Source organism: Cryptomeria japonica, chromosome 4 (genome assembly GCF_030272615.1).
Source record: "Cryptomeria japonica chromosome 4, Sugi_1.0, whole genome shotgun sequence".
NCBI classification, from domain to species: domain Eukaryota; kingdom Viridiplantae; phylum Streptophyta; class Pinopsida; order Cupressales; family Cupressaceae; genus Cryptomeria; species Cryptomeria japonica.
In genome coordinates this window covers 233,563,648-233,585,414 of record NC_081408.1, presented here as the reverse complement: position 1 = coordinate 233,585,414, position 21,767 = coordinate 233,563,648, and the positions used below count along the sequence as shown (strand labels likewise).

General features: G+C 33.8%; 1 protein-coding gene across 1 annotated transcript in view; it reads right to left on the bottom strand.

Annotated features, from left to right (window-relative positions):
- LOC131875050 (putative leucine-rich repeat receptor-like serine/threonine-protein kinase At2g24130) overlaps nucleotides 1-18,465 on the bottom strand; it is a 35,113-nt gene extending 16,648 nt beyond the window's left edge. The window contains exons 1-2 of the mRNA XM_059219054.1: nucleotides 15,858-18,465; nucleotides 15,419-15,735 (exon numbers count right to left, since the gene is read on the bottom strand). Coding sequence (XP_059075037.1) covers nucleotides 15,419-15,735; nucleotides 15,858-18,465 — 2,925 coding nt within the window. The remainder of the gene's footprint in view (nucleotides 1-15,418; nucleotides 15,736-15,857) is intronic.
- Between the last annotated feature and the right edge of the window lie 3,302 nt (nucleotides 18,466-21,767).

Genomic DNA, 21,767 nt, shown 5'->3' with positions numbered 1-21,767 from the left:
AATGGGTATTTAGAAACAAACTCAATGAAGATGGTGAGGTTGTCAGAAATAAAGCAAGACTAGTGTGTAAGGGATATTCTCATAAAGAAGGAGTTGATTACAATGAAACCTTTGCACCGGTAGCCAGAATTGAGGCAGTTAGATTATTCTTGGCCTTTGCAGCCCACAAGGATTACAAAGTTTATCAAATGGATATCAAATGTGCATTCTTGAATGGAGATCTTGAAGAGGAAGTCTATATTGAACAACCTGATGGATTTTTCCTTGACAGATGACAATGATATGGTTTGCAGATTAAGAAAAGCTCTATATGGATTAAAACAAGCTCCAAGAGCTTGGTATGCAAGATTGGATAAGTATCTTTTAAAGATTGGTTTTACTAAAGGAAATGCAGATAGCAATTTATATTACAAAGTAACTAATAATGACATCTTGATTATTGAAGTATTTGTTGATGATATAATCTTTGGAGGAGAAGATGAATTATGCAAAGAATTTTCTCTTGAAATGCAGCATGAATTTAAAATGTCTATGATCGGAGAAATAAAATTCTTTTTAGGATTGCAGATTTTACAGACTAATAAAGGCATATTTTTTAGTCAATCTAAGTACTTGAAAGAACTGCTTAAGAAATTTGGGATGGAGAACTCTAAACTAGTAAGCACACCTATGACTACAAATGACAAATTATCTCAAAGGGATGAATCTACACCTGTTAATCCAACTAGATACAAATCTATGATAAGAGGTTTATTGTATTTGACTCAAACCAGACCTAATATTATGAATGCAGTGTGTATAGTTTCTAGATTTCAGAGTAATCCTAGGGAAAATCATGAATCAGCAGTAAAAAGGATTTTTCGGTACTTACAAGGCACAGCAAATCTTGGATTATGGTATCTTAAAGATGAAAATTTTGATCTATATGCATACACAGATGCAAATTGGGCAGGAGATGTGGATGATAGAAAAAGCACCACTAGAGGAGCATTCTTTCTTGGAAAAAGATTAGTTTCTTGGTTAAGTAAGAAACAAAGTTGTACATCTTTATCAACAGCAGAATCAGAATATGTTGCAGCAGCAACAAACTGTACACAGGTACTTTGGCTTAAGCAAATGTTGAAAGACATAAAGGTAAAATGCAAGGAACCTATTACTATATATTGTGATAACACTGCAGCAATTGATATATCTAAGAATCCAGTATTACATTCTGAAACAAAACATGTTTCTATCAAACTGAATTTTCTAAGGGAAAAAGTTGAAGAATAGGAGATAAAACTGGTTTATGTGAATACTAAAGAACAACTTGCAGATATTTTCACAAAACCTTTGCCTAAGGAAACTTTTGAGTATCTCACAGATCAACTCGGAGTCATACCTCCACCAATAGAGACTTAGATAGTTGATGATTGTCATCAACTGGTAGAATTAAATGGACAAATCTTTTATTCTGGTATTGGATGAGGAAGCTACTTCTCAGGGGGAGTAGTTGGTATTTTTGTATGGACTTCAAATTTTATAGCTTTGGCATTTGATGTCAAAGGGGGAGAGATATATGGAAAAACACATTATCAATTGAGGAGAGATATCTATGGTGAAAATTGGTACAGGATAACATAAAATAACTCATGTTGCTCCCAGGGGGAGAGATTGTCATTTTAAGGAGATTGTTGGTTTTACACTTGGCATTACTATTTTGGCACTTTGATGGTTTTTCCATCTTGTGTTGCCATCAATGCCAAAGGGGGAGATTGTTGGTATTTTGGTATGGTTTTGTCATTGATGTCAACACCTACTAATTACACCTACTTTGGAGATCCAGCAACATTCACCGGCAAACAGACACCTACTTTGGAGATCCACCAACATTCACCGGCAAACAGTAAACTGTGCAATAGTTACCGATATATGATTAACCGGCAGGATATAATGTTCACTGGTACCTGGAATGACATGGAAGACACTTGGTAATGTTGAAGACATCATGTGGACACTTTATTTTGAAGTAATAATCATTGGTATATCCTTATTTGCATATTTGCTTTTACCGACAAATAGGTCCAGGTTATCTACAGTTACACCGGCAGGTTTATCTTTTCCAGATCAGCATGGCACACTATGGAGATGATTTATTATTGTTGTAAATGCATTAAGCCGACATGTTCAATTAGTTATTGCATCGGATATTGTATTGTTTGTAAAATGTTTTTATTTTAATATCTTGTAGAGCCGACCTACTAAAATTGGTCTTAGGGTATGGTATAAATGTAAGATCTTATTTGTAAGATCAAGTGTGGAATGCGAAAAAGAATTGTGTGAAGGTATATGTGAGATCAAGAAGAGGTATACATGAAGACATCATTTGAAGGTGAAGTTAGGTTTTTGTAGAAGCATATCAGCATTACACCGGTACTAAATCCAGCATATGAAGATGTTATTTTGTGTAGTACATTCTTATTGGATTTAACCATCCAACTATAGTTAGTGTGACTCCCATTTGTGATTGAGCAGTGAGCTCTAGGCTGTTGGCCTTTCTGCATGTGCAGACCCCTCTTGTACACTTACTATTTGCAGTAGTATCATCTGATTGTGGGTAAGGTTTCCCACCATGGTTTTTCCCCTTATAGGGTTTCCACGTACAAATATTGGTGTCATGTGTTGTGGATGACTTTGTGATTATTTTTCATGCATTAATTCTTACCGGTATAGCAATTTACTATTAAGACTGTCTACCGGCATACTTAACTGATTTACCGATATTAAGCATTAAGTTGGTTAATAAGTTTTTGGTTTAAATTTATTAGACAACTGATTCACCCCCCCCCCTCTCAGTTGTCTCCGGGACCTACATTACAAAGGCTTTGCTAGGCCTACCCTGTTAAGGGTTTCAGACTTGTCGAAGATATGAGTAATCAACAAGTAGGTGATCTAGATACTAGCACAGTATGCCTGGTTAGATCCTTGATAGCTCATTGTTAATGCACTTCTAGCATTACTTCAGTCTTCAGTATCTCAACACTCTATTTCTTCACACAGACCTAATATTCTCTTCAATGATCGCACATAACCTTGTCTATCTCACATACACACATATCTCTCATACATACAAACCCTAGACATGATGTCCTTATAAAGGAGTCTGATTTCATGTCAGTCCAATAGGATTAAACTACAAGTTCCTAGGTTCAGTGCATCTAGACATATTTGGTAACACGACACAAAATCACTGCCAAAGTGTCGGTGGATGATAACTCATCACAAAGTAATACCGGTTCATACAATTTACCGATTACCAGTTGTCAAAATGAAGACTGGAAAAATGTTAACTACCGCTTTGTTCCTTCGTACCACTTGATATCTTCATACCGCTTTGGGTCTTTAGTTAGTTTGTGATCGATAACATCTTCTGCAAAACACCGATAGTCTAAAGACTATAATACATAATACTGGTTGGAACAATTACTGGTTGAGCATAACTCATACATCAAGAAAGTGTACACAAATCAAGTGTGTGTCCATCAATGACAATGATAACATCATCAAAATTCCAAGACTTTATTGCTTCCTTAACTGTCTTGGGTTCAATTGTAGATATCAAACATGAATTCTCTCGAATCTTTCTCCTAGTTTGCACACCTACATTCTTATCATCAATTATCTATTCTTGTGAATGATTCAGTCTGACATATCTAGGTATTGTCTATGTCAGTTTTGCATCTTCTTCATCAAGTTCTTCATCTTCACTGTCATCGCTCACCACTTGAGCACCTAGTTCTACATTTGTTGGTTATTCATTATTCTTTGCTTCTGGTTCAATGATCACAAACTTTTCCTTATTATCATCCTTTCAGGTTCAAATCTACTTGTACCTTCAGACTTATTGGATAAATCATCAACTTTTACATTAGCACTTTCAATAATTTTCTTAATTCTCTTATTATAACATTTATATGCTTTACTCTTAGAAGAGTAACCAAGAAAAACTCCCTCATCAGATTTTGCATCAAACTTATCAATGTAGTTATCTCTCTTGATAAAACATTGTCTTCCAAAGATTTTAAAATAACTAACACAAGGAGTTTTTCCATACCATAGCTCATAAGGTGTCTTATTATTACCTCTTTTTACCAGTACCTGGTTAAGAGTGTATACAATAGTACTGACCTCTTCTCTCCAATTTTTTTTGGATACATTAACCTATAATAACATGGTTCTTATAGCTTCAACTATTGTTTTGTTCATTATTTATGCAATGTCATTCTATTGTAGTGTCCTTGGAACTAACATCTGTCTCTTTATACCCTGTTCATCACAATACTTAACAAATTCATCAGCTATGAATTCACCTCCTCGGTCTGATCTTAAACACTTCTTGAGTTCTTACCCATTTCCTTCTCAACCAGAGCTTTAAATGATTTAAATTTATTAAATTCTTGTGATTTTTCTCTCAGAAATGTTACCCACATCATTTTAGAATAGTCATCGGTGAAGATCATGAAATACCTATCACCATAATAACTCTTTGTTCTTATAGGTCCATAGAGATCAGTGTGTACCAAATCTAAAACATTCTCAGAAATACCATTCTTGCTCTTGAAATAAATAGAGGTCATCTTACCGATTTGACAATCTTTGCATATCACATTATCTGGTTTGACAAGTTGGGGTAATCCTCTTACAACACTTGACTTGCTTATCTTAATCAGATTATCAAAATTAACATGACAACATCTTTTATGCCATAACCAATTGTCATCCATTCTTGAAATCAAATAATTATTAACATTACTATTCAAATGGAATAAGTTACCTCTAGTTTTCTTCCTGGTAGCAATCAGTTCACCATTTCCTCCAAGAATTCTATAGACTCCACTCTTAAATTCAAGAAAATAACCTTTATCATTGATCTGACCAACACTTAAAAGATTATGTATAAGACCATCAACCCAAAATACATCATCAGCATTACTCTTTCCATTTAAAGAGATAGAACCTTTACCTTTCACCATGCAAGGAGAGTTGTTTCCAACTCTAACAACACCTCCATCAAATTCATTAAAGGTTATGAACCCACTTTTGTCTATGTTCATGTGGTGTGAGCAGCCCTTTCCTTTGAATCTTCTAAACTTTTCTTTATTATCAGTGTTAGGGCGGTTAGTAGCAATATGACCAGTTTTATTACAAGAGAAACACTTCAAAGGTATATTTCCTCTATACTTACTAGTGCCTCTTGGAAATATCTTTGCTAACAATGCTTCAAGTTCCATCACTTGATCTTCACTGTCTTCATTTCCCCATTTGCTTCCATGACTTGTCCTGCACTCATGATTTTGATATATATCTTTTCCTTTTCTAGCAAATGAACCGGTAATAGAAGTTTTAAAGGCAGATTCAATAGATTTTGTCACACTGTTGTCAAAAATAAAATTTGTAAGCTTTCCAATCAATGAATCAATAGTTACCTTATCCTTTGAAATAGATCTAAGTTCTCGGATTGCTAATACTCTTATAGCATACTGAGGTTGAAGAGTTCTGAGCATTTTCCTTACTATTGCATCATCTTCTATTTTGCCTCCAACACTCTTAATGCCACCAACAAATCATTTGATTCTCTTACCATACTGTCTAATATTCTCTCCTTCAAACATTCTCCTGTCATCGAACTTTCCTCTCAATCTTTTCTCTTTGGCTCTTTGAACATGTTCATCTCCTCCATAGATTGTCTCTAACTTTTCCCAAACCTCACCTGCAGTTTCTGATCCTTGAACATCAATATATTTTTATTCAGATAAAGTACTTACAATAGATTCTAAGGCTTGTGCGTTATCTTTTTGTACTCTAATTTCATCTAGTGTCAAGGGAGTAGTGGTAAGATCAACATATGTTGTTTCAACTTGATTCCAATATTGTGCACCAAGACCTTTGATGTAGATCTTCATCTTGTCCTTCTAGAGCTTGTAGTTGTCCTTGTTGAACTTGGGACCCTCTTTCTTCATCATCTTGAATTCCTCAAATTCTTTTCCTCAAGCAATTAGGCTTTTTGCACAGAGAGGATTAGAGATCTGATACCAATTGTTAATCCTATGAGGATCCGGTTAAGACTGAGAGGGGAGGTGAATCAGTATTAAGACCAATTCAAACTTTAATTAAAAATTAAACTTATTTTAGCTTATCTCATATCTAAAACTATATAACAAATATCTCAACTTTTGTAGTCAGATCTAATTACCTCTTTATCACATTTGCTTAAATCAAATCACTTACCAATACTTTCACCACCAAAGTAATCACATAAACTTGATCAATTACCAACTCATTAACCTTATCAATAAGATCAAATACTTTCTCAAACAACTTCTTATCAGTACTGGTAACCTCTGATAACTTCTGATAAAACATCATAACTATTTTCTCAGAAATAATGCATGAAATGAAATATAAACAAGAACATCACATGAAAAATATTCCACACATGAACACCATAATTTTTTGACATGGAAACCCAAATAGGGAAAAAAACACGGTGGGAATTGGCACCCACAAATATTTGTACACTTTTGAAGTACGCCCTGTTAGGAGCATAGCCTTGTTAGAAGCTTACAATATGCCTGGTTAAGAGCAGACCTTATCAAGAGTCACCTGGTTAGGGGATTTGCCTTGCAACTCGATTAGGATCTTGATGATCTATTAGGATCAACCTCATGAGAGTATTTAACACTCTTTTGAGAGCTGCTCTATTAGGGGACTTAAATGATTAAGGCCTGTTAGAACCTAGCCAGTCAAGGGATTTAACCTGTTGCAACTATTAGAGAACAACAGTAAGAAAATGATTTGTTTTCTTCCACTTATCTGCTTGCTTGATCAAATCCAGTTATACACAACACTTTGTAACTCTCAGGAAGATTACGCACTTCACTTGAATGACTTAACACATTCTCTAAGGTCACCTACACAATAAACATTGACTATGTCAACATAAATAGCCATCTCAACTAGGTCAGCCACAAAACCTAATTACATCATGAATTTACAATAAGATCACAATTTAGATCATCATAGATCGCTAACCAGATCATAACAACAAATTACAATGTAATATCAATCATTGATTGATCATAACTCATCGCGAAAATCCGATCTGTATCCTCAAAACACTCTACTAAGAATTTCGCTAATTTCCAAGAAAATCTTCCTTGAATCACGCTAAAACAACTATTAAATCTTTCACGCAGGTTGTATCGTGTTACCCACTTTAAGTAGACTCGTTGTTGATCACTGTCATAACAGAAATCATTAACGGTTTGATGATTTGTTCACCGGTCCTTAAACCCTACTATAACCTTAGCAAAACTTCATCAGAAATTGAAACACGCCTTCCAGTAATCATCACAAGTTCTGATTCTGGTCACATACATCTTTCCATGATACAAGTTCACCATCCAAACCATAAATCATCAATCATTTCCAATTGACCGATCCAATCAAAACAATTATGCTTTACCAATTAAAGTCCTATTTCACAGAATTTAGCTCACTGTCGGTAAACCCTGTCTTCCGATAAACCAAAACACTTAGATGATAAAACAAAACATCCAGAACATTAGTTGCCAAAAATGACAACACAAATAATTGATCATGTCATCTATTCATAGAATCTCATTCTCTTCATCATAAATAGACTTCTATCCTTTACCGGTGGAATCATCCAAGTTCAAATGCATGACTTGATTTGCAATAATTATGCCAAATACCAACAGACTAGGAGAGAGATACCTAAGAGTGTGTGTGTGAGAGAGAGAGAGGGGGGGGGGGGAGAGAAAGAATGGGAGAGAGAGACACCTAAGAGAGGAGGAGAGAAAGATATAAGAGATAAAGGGTGATAGGGAGAGATACTCGAGAGAAAGGGAAAGGGAGCAGGAGGGAGAGAGAAAGAGAGAGAAAGAGAGAGAGAGGGAAAGAAAGAGATACTTGAGAGAGAAAGAGAGGGTAAGGAGAGGGAGAGAATTGGAGAGAGGGATTCCTAAGAGAGTGGGAGAGAGTGATAGAGAGATACTTGAGAGAGGTAGAGAAAGAAAGAGCCCAAGTGAAAGAGGGGAAGAGAAGGAGACACAACAGAGAGAGAGCGAGTGGGTATGGGAAATGGGAAAGAGAGGGAGAGATACCTAAGAGAGGGACGTAATTAGAGAAGGGGAGAGAGAGAGAGAGAGAGAGAGAGAGAGAGAGAGAGAGAGAGAGGGAAGAGAGAGATATGGGGGAGGAAAAGAGAGGGATAAACCAAAGAGAGAGAGAAGGTGAGGGAAGTAGAAAAGAGAGGGAGAGAGAGACTTGAGAGAGGGAGGGAACTAGAGAGGGAGAGAGGACAAGGGAAGAGATATATATATATATAAAGAGAGAGAGAGAGAGAGAGAGAGAGACTTGAGAGAGAAATAGAAAGGGAGGGGGGGAGAGAGGTCCAAAGAGAGTTAAAGGTAAATATGAAAAGAGAGGGAGAAAGAGGGAGAGATTTAAGTGGAAGCATGTGAAGAGAGGGAGTGAAATGGGAAATCGAAAGAATAGGAGAGAGGGTAAGGGAGTGGGGGAGATGTAGAGAGACTTGAGAGGTTGATGGAGGGATCGTGAGAGAGAGAGAGAGAGACCAAGTGAGAGAGAGGGAGGGAGAGAGTGAGATACTTAGAGAGACATAAGAGGTGGAGGGAGGGATGGTGAGAGAGAGGGGGGAGAGAGGGAGGGAAAGAGTGAGAGTGAGAGATAGAAAGAGAGAGATCAATTGAAAGAGGGAAAGAAAGAGAGATATACTTGAGAGATGGAGAGAGGAAGGGAGGGGTTGAGAGAGAGAGAGAGAGATGGGGGAGGAAAAGAAGGAAAGAGTGAGAGATAGAGAGAGCCCAAGTGAGAGGAACGGATGGAAAGAGAGTAAGAGGTCAGAGAGAGAGGTGAACAGAGGGAGAGAGTGAGAAAGAGAGAGAGGGACGAAGGTGGGTGTTGAGGGAAAGACTAGAGGGAGAGAAAAACCAAGTGAAAGAGACAAAGTGAGGGAAAGAGAGGGAGAGACCACAGAGAGAGAGAGAGAGGTAGGGGTTGAGGAAGAGAGAGATGAGGAATGTAGGGAAGAGACCAGAGAGATAATGTTGATATGAGCATGTTGATTACTTAAATTTTACTAAGTCTAAGATTTATATGAATACTCTAAAAAACTATAATATGCATTATAACTCCTAAAGATCTAAAACCACTCTCAGACATCTTGACAATATATAAATAAAATATGACTTAAAGTATAAGAAAGGAAAAAGACAAATAGAAATATGACTTTTATGTATTATGTATATATTTGAAGACAGAGAATAATTTGTGCTTTCTAAGATGAAAAATTGCTATGGAATACATTTGGTGTGTGTCATATTTGGTGCACACCAAATATTTTTTTGCATTTTTTCATTTGGTGCATGCCAAATTTGGCGTGCACCATATTTGGTGTGTGCTAAACTTGTTTCCTTTGAAAACACTAAGACAAAGGCTTGGATTTGCCTTGGGAGTCCAAGACAAACCCTTTTCAAGCTTGAGACATGTTTTCCAACAAATATTGAATATTTTATAACTTTTTTGTTCGTGCTCTCCACCAGGTTTGCATGTGTTTCAATCCATACAAAAAAAACACAATAAAATCGTCAAGCCCTCTCTTAGCTAACCAGTCATATAATTATTTTCGAATTTTGATAATGTTAAGGTCTTCATCCATAATTTCTTTTGTTAGTGTGTCCGTTTAAGTTCAAAAACCAGCATGTCGTATTTCAGCCATAGATTTTTACTCGTTTATCAAATTTTGAGTCAAATTACTTTTTTAGAAATTAGACTCTATTCTACATAATTTAAATATATATATATTAGTTTTCACAAATTTTTTGGAGGGGGCATTCTCAATTTTTTCAGTTCTTCAAGATATGTCCATTTCAAAAATTAGTAAAATAATCATATACTCATTAAAAAAATAGCCAAAAAATCTAGCATAAACTACATGGTGTTAGCAAATTTTCCACTAGAGAATTTTTAAAACTTACAAAAAGAGGTTAACATTTTAGGGGAAGAATACTGGGTGCTATGTTATGTTTTTTTGAAAAAAAAACAGGACCACTTTGTGTGCTCCCCCTTTTTAAAACCCTTAATCTCCAGCGTTTTCAAACAAAGTTAGTAGTTTAGAAAGTAGACTTAGATCACTACAACTCTTGTTCTTGTTGCATCCTCATATTTTGAGTGTAACTATCTTCATTTTCTTGCCAAAATTCAAAATTTGCTAATTCTAGAAAAAAGTGTCGTCTTAAGACCCCTCTTTGGTCCCTCATCTTTGTGCACTTAAACTATGATATTCTTAGAAGAGAGATCATTGAGTAAGGTGTTAGCATTATCATCCTATTGGCTAAAAATGTCCTTATGAATATGAGGATCTTTAGGAGAGGGATAAAGGGTCATAAGAAGAGCTAAGAAACTATCACATCCATGAAATGGCTACATTGTGAAAACAAATAACCATAAAATTAGATATTTAAATAAATAATTTTTTTGTAAATAATAACAATGAGGTACCAATATTGTGATTAAGAAATGAAAACACATAAGAAATAGTTTTTGAGAAATGGATGAATCTAAATCTAAAAATTTCATGCAAGAATCATATTTAAAACTAAAAACTAGAGAATATGAAAGTGTAAGATACGTTGAGTTCACCAAAATGAAACATAGTAAAATGGGATCCTCACCTAGCAGCATAAACTATGATTCGAATCAATATCATTCACTGGAGTAAATAGTCAACAAGATCCAATGTTAGTCCTAAAGGAGAGCTAGATGTTGCGTATGATTATTTCCTCTTTTTTAATTAAATTTAATCTGATGTGAATGTGTAATGACTAGGTAAAATGTTAGGAAGTTGACAATAATCAGCATAAATAAACAGATACAAAATTGAAAGCTAAAACAGAAGTATATATTTGAAAATGAGATGTCGAGAACTAGTTACTAAAATTTAGACCTAAAAGTGTTGGTCAAGTTTGGTATTTTTCATAGAGCTGAAGGTGCTTCCATTAGCTAAAACTTTAGATTCTAGATCAGGATGCTCTATAGATTGTTCCCTCCAAAATTTATCCTAAAAGTATTGGCTAGGTACGCGAATTGGCATAGACCTAGGGATTTTTTTGTATTCAAAGTGTGAAACTATGTGTCTCAATATAGTCTATGTACTTGGTGATCCCACAATACTGGGTTACACTTTTTGGTACATCTCGATTTTTGCTGAAATTATACGTTTTTTAGAAAATATAATGATTTAAGCTTTAAGAGGTCCCAATTGAAGTAATTAATTGAGGAGAGTTAGAACAAAGGCTCTTAGATCAAAATTTCTTCGATGGAACCTCTCTTCTTTTAAATCATACTTTTAATGGAGTCTCCTTCGCACCTATCAAAATGCTAATAAAAAACCACTTTTACATTAGTTTTTTGGGGGTCAAATGAATTCATTTAGAAGTTTTATTTTTTTAACTATTTAGTCTTTGTTATAAGCTTTCCAAATAGTATAATTTTTATTCTATTTAATTTCATTAATATATTTATGTTTTATTTCTCATGAATGTAGGTTTTTCATCAAACATTAAGGATTGTGTTCCACATGCAAAAAGTTTGTAAAATAGAGAAAAAAAATTATAAAAAAATATATTTTCCCTAGGTATTGGTATCCTCATTTAAACACAAAAAGAAGTAGTTAATTCAAATCCATACAAAAAAATGTTATTCATTACAGAATACACCTCTGTTGAAATTACAATTACTCTATCTTCAAAAATTAACTAAAATATATATATGCAACAAAAAATTATGAAAAAATATCCATTCACTAGATATTGGTGTGAATTTTCTATATTTCGAAAATTAGAATTTCCTTATCGCTATAAAAAAATGTTATGCGTTACCAAATAAATGTCACTTTTGAAAAATGTTGATTATTGTAAATATTGAGTTATTAAAAGTTACATAACAATATGAACAATCATTTTCTAATTACTTTAAAACATATATATTTAGAATCTATATGAAAAATCTCACAAATTAGTAGTTAACTTCATGTTCAAATTCTTAATGGTTTAGCTACTATAGGTTTTAGAAAGTAAATATTTGACGCAAAATATTAATTTTAGTATCAAGTTTGGCCAAAAAGTGTAACCCAGTATTATGGGATCACCCTGTAAATATGTAACTATTGGTTATCTAATATTTATCTTCATGTAGAGAAGATGAAAAAATGGTTGTGTTGCATAGGGCTTTCCTAAGTCAAACCTTATTTTGGTGTTTCCACCTACACTATAACTATGATGATAAAAAAGAGAGATTATCTCTAGTAGGGAATAGGCTAAATCTAAATTTAAATGATATTACATTAGGATTGATAATGGGAGTAATGCAATAACATTAATAAATTATAACAAAATCCAACATGAAAACATACTTGGAGATAAGTTGTTGTAGCTTGATGCTCATTCTACTTAGATATTCTCTTAAAGGAATTAGGAATGCTTCAATAGTAATTTTAGGTTTGTGAAATTAGATTGTGAATGATTAGATCACAAATTGTGGGACCTAATAATTAAATACATTTGAATTTGGGCCCCGTTTGGATGGACTATGCCACTAGGAACTATAGTACACTAGGACTATGGTGCTAGGCACCATAGTCCATCTTGAAAGGGACAAAAGAAAGATGGTTTCAAAGTGCACATGCCCAAGACATATGGTTCAGTCACCAAATGAGAATATTATGATAATTTGGATGAGATAAGACAAAAATAGGCACAAAATGGTCCATAATAAGATGCACTAAAGCAAGGGCCCAAAGAGGAGTATGAAGTTGTATAGGGGTTAGAACTTACAACACTATAATTGTATGTAATGGAAAAGAATTATTATGTTAATATTAAGGGTATCCCCTAATAAGGTGAAATTTGTGTTTTCATGAGTACTTTACTAGGAACAATGTAATAAGGAGGACAATTATGATAGGCGTAACATTGTGCGATTAGTTTGGTGACATTAGCTTGATAGTTATGGTGAACAAGAAAGCACTTACAATTATTTCAAAATTATTCCACCCATTTATATATCATTTTTATTCGTCAATAAAGTTGATGGAACATTTATACTCAATTTTTTACCCACAAGAAGTTTATTATGGGTGAATTTTTTAGTTCTAAGAGTATATCATACATCTTATGTGTGGATTATGTGAATATAATAAACATATTTTTAATGTTGCTATGTAAAAGTAGTATGCAATTATTTTATAAATACCTATATGCAAAATAAATTAACCAATGTACCTTCAATTTTATACTTTGACCTATTGCTCGATAATATTAGAAACTCCTCCAAAAAGATTAGTTAGCTATTTCATAAATTAAAATTGATTTTTTTTTTTTTTAAATTATTATTAATTTTTTATATTAATATAAATTTTTATGTTTCTAAGGTAAAAGTGGCATGGTTTTGAATTTCTAAAAATAAGTCAAATATTTTTGTTTTGAATTTCTAAAAATAAGTCAAATATTTTTTTATGTATATATAGGTTTGTGAGTATGCTAACTTATTTGAAATTAAGACAAAGCATTTTATTAAAAGTCATTTTATAAACAAAGTTAAAAGTAATGTGGATCAAGATTTTATAAATGGCTCTAAATATTCTTCATCTTGAAGACTATGTAAAGTGCCTATTTCTATCTTTCTAGAAGGATGGGTAAGGAAGTCCTTCATGTATCTAGGCACTACCTAGCTAAGAAGATTAACCCAGTTATTAATGCTTAGTAAAAAACTAAGTTTCAATTGAGTTAGAAGCTATTTTTTAGTAGCATTTTTGTATGGGATATTCTTGTACGAGCTCTTTGTCACTATGCTAGCTCTATTTGGATACATTAGAATAGGTAATATAATTTGGCATATTTTGGTTTTTCTAGACCTTTCTTATTGTGATATTATGATGGTTGGTTAAGTATAGATTTGATCATTATTCTTCTTAATTTAAAGATTATACTTTTTTGTGGTGACTAATGCTTTTTGAGTAATATGTGAAAAGTATAGTCATATTAAAAATATTTTATAGGTGGATGTAGTGAGGCCTAGTTTATTATAAAGTCATAAGTTATGTTACAAAATTATATATAATGGAAATGGGCACTTAACTTTTCAAATGAATATTAGTTTCATTTTTCAATGATTCTTCAATTTGATTGATGCCTTATTCAACGAATAACATCTCTCTATCTTTCTAAGTTCTTAAATTCTATGATAAATTGGTGCTCTGTTAGGAATTGAATCTATAGGTAAAGGTCTCATGTATAGTTAATTATCATTAATATCAGTGAGGGGAGATTTCTATTAGTTCAACTTACTGAAAAATTAGTTAAACAAATATGGTTGATACTCATTCATGCATATATTTCTAAGATAATAATGAAGATTTAGATTCCTTTTACTTCATGAAACTGAAGAGTTTGTCTCCCTTAGATAAAAGAATACATGAGTCATGCTTGAACAATATGAAGATTTGACATGATTCCAACCAAATACTCTAAAACATTACGAATATAATTAAATTATTCCTATTAATACTTGGTCAACTCAACATCAAAAAATAATGTAAAAAAATGGACCAACATTTTAAAGTAATTTTAAATGATTGATGATCAAATTCCACAACAATGGAAATGACCTCATGTATATAAACTATCAAATCTAGAGATGGATACCATTTATGCTAAGGGAGATGTACAAATAAATGTAATAAATGCAATCCTTGAATGACTATATTCAAGTATGTGGATAAGAATGAAGTAGGAGCTAAATGATTGAGCCTATACTTACACTAGATTGTGTCATTTCTCAATATATAAGTTTGTATTGAGACAATGTCTCAAAATAATTTTAAAAACATATAAGAAATGAAATAATTGTACAAACTTTATCAAAACTATATCATATCAATAAAAATATAAAATATTTAATATTATGAAAATTAAAAATTGTGTCATTAATATGACACAATGTACACTTGTCATTTTTGCTTACAATTTCAAATGTATCTTAAATAATGTCACAATATTCTAAACATTATAAGTATCACATTCTAAACATCATTTCATCTCCTCACAATATACCAGACTATGCAATATGTAATTCATAGAACATTATTATTATTTGGTTGGCTGGAAAACAAACCAACAATACTTATGCAGACCTAGGATGTGGATGTGGATGTAGATGAACCTTCATTATTCTGTGAACTGGTCATATATATACCTCCTCTATTGTCAAGAAAGGGTGAGATATCTATCGGTAATTGAATAGCTTTAGGTGCACCAAGAAATGTACTCCTTATGACCTTTAATCTATCAACTATCTCCATCATATTTGGGCGTTCTTGAGGTGACTCCCTTGTGCAAAACAGCCCAATTTGTAAGAATTGGGTAAGGCATTCCATTACAGTTGATATCTCTGATTCATTAACATCTATAAGAAGGAAATTATCCACCACATTTGAAATTTTATTTGGAAAATGCATTTCTATCCATTTTTGTAGATTGATTCCTTCATTGAATATATCATCTGTTGGTCTCTTCATTGTCAACAACTCTAAAACCAAAATTCCATAGCTGTATACATCTCCCTTTGAAGTAAGTTGACAACCTATTCCATACTCTATAATAACAAATAAACAAGGATCAAAGACTCATAAATCAATTGAAGCATTCAATGATTTATAAGATGAAGCAAGAAAATCAACAAAATTCATATTGCAATAATGAGTGAGAAATGTATACCTGGTGCAATGTACCCAATGGATCCTCTAAGTGCATCTGCAGAAGTTGAAGAATCCATGGAATTTGCATGAATAAGATTGGAAATGCCAAAATCTGCTATATATGAAGTCATGTCATCTCCTAATAGGACATTACTCGGCTTGAGGTCACAATGAATCAATTGAACAAAACAATAATGGTGAAGATATGCCATTCCTTCTGCTATCTCCATGGCTATCCTTATTCGATCACTCAAATTTAATCTGCATCTACCCCCTTCATGAGGATACAACCATCTCTCTAAACTTCCATTTGTCATTAATGGAAGAATTAAGGCTTTAAAATCAAAATTAGAGCATGATGAAATGATTTTGATTATATTACGATGTCGAACTCTCTTTAATGCCTTGCATTCTCTCCCGAAACTTTTGTGAGCACGTTCATCTTGTACCTTGAGAACTTTAACAGCAATATTTGTCCCATTGTTTAGAACCCCTTTATAAACTGACCCAAAACTGCCAATCCCTAAGAGATTGTCGTCATTGAACCCACCAGTTGCATCTACAAGTTCTTTATATGAAATATTTGGAGGCCATACTTTCAAAGTAGGGGTACTAGAATGTTTGCATCTAAATGAAAATGCTATCAATAGAAGAGACATGATCAAAATAACAATTCCCACTACAACAGGAATTATTACCTTTTTGGAGATTGATGGTTGTTTTTGTTTGGATTGAGAGCATGGCGGCAAGTTTATCCATCCACCGCAAAGGCCAAGATTTCCCATTACTTCTGAAGCATCAAGTGTTGCAAAAGCTCCTCCCTTTGGGACCTCTCCAGTTAACCTGTTTGAAGAGAGATTGAGATGCCGAAGCATTTTCATCTTTTTGAAAGCCATCGGTATTGTACCTGACAAATTATTGCAAGAAAGATCCATGTACTGCAGATTTTGCAAATCTGCTAGTGATGCTGGGATTGACCCCTCAAATGCATTCGAAGAGAGATTTAGATATTCCAACCCTTTGCAGCTTGCTAGTGCATTGGGAATGCCACCTGAGAAGTTGTTTTGGGAAACATCTATAGCTAAAACCATAACCATTTTGCTCATTTCCGAAATAGAACCTTGCAATAAATTTCCAGAAACATTGAAATAGAACTGGAGATTCTGAAGACCTGCAACTTCAAGGGGTATGCTTCCAGTTAGTTTGTTGTGCGCCAAGTCCACCATTTCCAAAGTCTTGCATCTTCCTAAACTCGCAGGTATTCTGCCGGATAGTTGATTGTGATGAAGTACAAGCCTTCTTAATTGTGGAAGCTCGCCAAGACTATCTGGAATTCGCCCTGAAAGCATGTTCCCATGGAGGTCCAAGAATCCAAGCCTTTTTGATTGGCCAAAGTTTTCTGGAATGCTTCCATGTAAGTTGTTTGTGCCCAGAGCTAATATTTCCAAATTTGAAAGTCCACCTAGTGTAGATGGAACAGTCCCATTGAAGTTGTTTCCTTCTAGGGTTATTGTCGCCAAATTGGTCTGGTTGCCAATCTCATTTGGTATGTTTCCCTCAATATCATTTGATTGCAATGATAAAAATGAGAGTGAATTTGATAGCCGACCAATTGAAGTGGGCAAAACGCCTGTGAGATGATTAAATCCCAAATCAATAATTGTTAAGCTGGAGCAATTAGTTAACGCTATTAAAATAGACAAACCACTGCTTCCACTAACAAAATGATTTTGCCACAAGAGAAACCGTCTCAACTGCTGCAGTTTACCAAATTCCAGGGGCACTGTGCCGCTCAGTTGATTCTTATCCAAATACAATTCTTGCAGCTGAGTCCAATTACCCACTGATCTGGGTATTTCTCCAGTGAGTTGATTTTTCCACAAACGCACTACTTGCAACTCTGATAGCCTTCCAAATTCCCTTTGAATCGGGCCTTTTAAGAAGTTATCACATAGCTCCAACATTTGGAGACGAGTGCAATTTGAAAGGGCAACAGGGATCGACCCTATTAATCTGTTAGCGCAAAGATCAAGCCAGTTTAGGTGACTAAGCATACCCAACTCAGCAGGAATACCACCTTGGAGTCTATTTTCGGGCAAGTCAATGGTAATTAAAAGGGACAGATTTCCTAAGAAAGGTGGGATAATACCTGTCAATTTGTTATCTGCTAATGCCAAGGTCTCTAAATTTGACAGAAGACTAAATTCAGAGGGAATGCTTCCGCTTAAATTGTTATACGCCAGTATTAGAGATTGTAAAGAACGACAGTCTCCTAGAGAGGATGGAATGGGGCCTGCCAACTTGTTTCGAGACAATCGAAGCCTTCTCAAGCGAAATAGCCTTCCAAGCTGATATGGAATAGGGCCCTCGAAGCTATTATTAGAAAGATCAACTGCTTTAAGGAAGGAAAGATTACCCAGTAATGGAGAGATAGGGCCAACTAGTCCCTTACCTGTGAGATTCAAGGAAACTACACGCTGTCTACGAGAAGAGCATGTAATGGCAGTCCAATTGCAGAAGGCGTGATTGGGAGACCAATCAAGGAAGGTATTAAATGGATCGAGGGAGATGGCAGCTTTGAAACCCAGGAGTGTTTGTTCATCAGAGTGATAAGAAGGTTTCGCCATATGTGCAGGCAGCTCAGCGAGACAGAAAAAGAGTAGCAGAGGTACCATCATCATCTTCATTATTAGCTTGCCTTGGACCGAGCCCACGGAAACCCCCCAAAAAAAAAATTAAATGGTATAATGGTTAGGTTCACATATAAATTTGTCATGAGAGCTCATACAAATGAAAAACGCGTATAACGTGGGGCGCAAGGTAAACCATATACGATTTACTGAAAGATATGACAGAGGCTTTGGTAAAAATTACTTGAAATAGAAGAGAGATTTTTTTTAGTCGACGCGATTTTTTACGTCTCCATCTATGTTGTGAATTAAGATCGTCTAGCATCACACCTCTTAATTAATCTTTTGATTTTCGAATTAATTGACATGTTTAAAATTTAAGTTAAAATAAAAAAAAAACAATAGTAGAAATTGGTTGAAATTTTTATCGTTTTGAAAAACAAATATATTAAAAAATAAAGGTTCGGATTTTAAATTTAAATATTAAATATTAAATTTTATTTTTTTAAATGGGTGGTTATAATTATTTATGCACTATTAATTAATTTTTATGGTGAATTTTCTTTTATGATATTAGAGTGTTTATTATTGACAAATAATTTTCATGATGTTAATTTTTACTTTAATAATCTTTATTAATGTTAATTTGATGGAGCCGAAAAAATTCTCTAGTGCATGCTCATAATAGATGGGAGGCTATATTATTGTTATCAATCATCGCAACCTCTCATGGAATCAAAATATTGCTTTGTTGCAGTTTGTTCTATAGCTTTCCATGCAACACCTAAAGGCTCACACCATACCCTCAATCATTGTAGGAGACTCTCGATTAGGATTGAACACACAATCATGTGCCTATTAGCAACATAAACACACTTATACTTTTTCACATGTACAAATGCAAAGAATCACCCATCAACATAAGTAACTAAATGGTAGTAGCATAGGGTGTGCAATCCCAAATCATGGATAGAGAACAATGTATCATGCATAGTCTAGTATGGAAAATTAAGCGATCATCCTTCATTAGTATAAGGTAGAATATCCCTTCAACATTTGCATTGGTTGGTAGCATTGCAAAATAAGAGTGATTTAAAACTGCCATATATCTCTATCTAATTAATAAGACTGATTTAATTTTGGCCTCCCCACTAAAACCTCCTATTTGAGTGCTAAAATTGTCATATCTAAAGATGGGGGCATCCTTGTTTGATTTCAAAACTATTAACCTCTTTTGGTTGTGCATAGCTAAAACAAGATTTATAGTCCTTCTTCCTCAATAGTAAACAAAAGATTCAAATCCTACATTGGTAGCAACCTTTAAACATTGAAAATTGAGGTAGAAAATTGTAGTGATGTAAGCTAGTACAATACCCTTACATCATACTTTTCGAATTAAAAAATTATGAGCCATCACTCAAATAATTTGTGATAACTACACTTCATAACTTGTGTTGTTGCAAATAAGTTTACGATTAAAAGCCTTGTAGATTGTTTATCAATGACAAATTACTTTTATGATGTTAATATTTCTTTTTTTAGCAACCTTTGTGTAATGTCATTTTAATGGTGCCACTATGGTACAAAACATTTCTCTAATCCACACCCATGGAATAAGGGAGATTATATGAACATTGGGGTAATTAGGTGGCTACACAACATCCCCAAGATCCCGACCGAATGAGCAAAACAACTTCCACGAGAGATAATGACGAGAAATGTTGCTTCAACAATGCAAGATTGACTCAAATGATAATTGAGAATACAAAATGTAAATCAGAGACCTTTCTTTTAAAGACATGGTGATGAGGTAGGATGACAAATACCCTTGATACAAACATTAAATGAATGATGCAAATATTTAATGCTATGTGGCCAAAATTAAATAATGAGACATGGCTCCATTATAAAGAACTTTTAGAATGTCCTCTAGGACAACTTACTTAGACCTATGACACTTAACTTAGATCCTAAGTAAACCTAAGATATGAATAAGTTCCCACTAAGAACTAGATAGGTAATAACCTCATTCACACTAACAAGCCCCCTTAACGCCAACAATCATCACAACCTCTTATAGAACCAAAATATTGTTTTTTTGTAGGTTTTTCTATAGCTTCATACCCAATACCTATAAGCTAACACCAATCCAATACCTATAGGATAACACCATTGCCCAAATTATGTAAGAAACTATTGATTACGATTTCACAGTCAAGTGTTCCTCTATCCGTAGCATAAATACATAGATAAGATGCTTCCAACACACAAATGCAAAGAATCATCACAACATAAATAAGTAAAAATGGAATTAACATGGGATAAACAATCCTAAAGCATGGATCGAAAATAGTGTACCATGCATAATCTATATGGTAAATTAAGCTATCATCCTTCATTGACATAAACTAGAATAGCCCTTTGGCATTTAAATTGACTAGTAACAATACAAAATAAGAGTAATTACAATTACGATCTCTCTCACTCTCTCTACAATTTTAATATACTTATATTCATATGGGATGCCTCTATTCAAAGTTCTTTCTAATGGTCAACCACTCCTTAATCTTGCAACTCATCGTTCCTTCACAGATGATGTCATCCTTCTACTTTTCTCTTTCTTTCTAGAACTCACTCTCCCTTTGTCCTTCCTACCATATACTTTGTCTTTTTTGTTTTCTCACATGTCATATTTATACTATATATTCTAGCACAAAACAAAACTCTTCTTATATGATGGAATAGAAATGTGCTTCACATTCTCTCCCACCATTGGTCTCCTAGTATTTCTTCCATCTTTCAAGTAACTCTTTTATTGAATGCCTACACTACCATCACCTCAAAACTTATCAAAATCATATTCAAATGGTTCTAGCATCTAATTGGGTCAATGTTTTCACATGTAGTTTCCTATACAATTCTGCTCTCATTCTAGACTGCTTCTTATTCACTCAAAACTATCCTTTTATCCTATTTATGTTGTAAAAAACTACGTACTCCAAACTAACTCAAAAATATAACCTTTTTTTGTTGAATGCTAAAATGGCCCTCTTAAAATTTTAAATCTTTTATATGTTATATTCTTAACTCTTTCCTCCCCACTCAAATCTCCACTTTGATTGCAAGAATTGGTAAAATCTAATGATGGGGCATCCTTATTTTATTTCAAAACTACCAACCTCTTCATAGTTATCTTGATTGTGCATAAATGCTTAGCTAAAACAAGTGAATGGTTTGTTCTCATATAATTGTTAGTAAAAGATTCAAATTCTAGTGTAGTAATCATTTCTACAACTTAA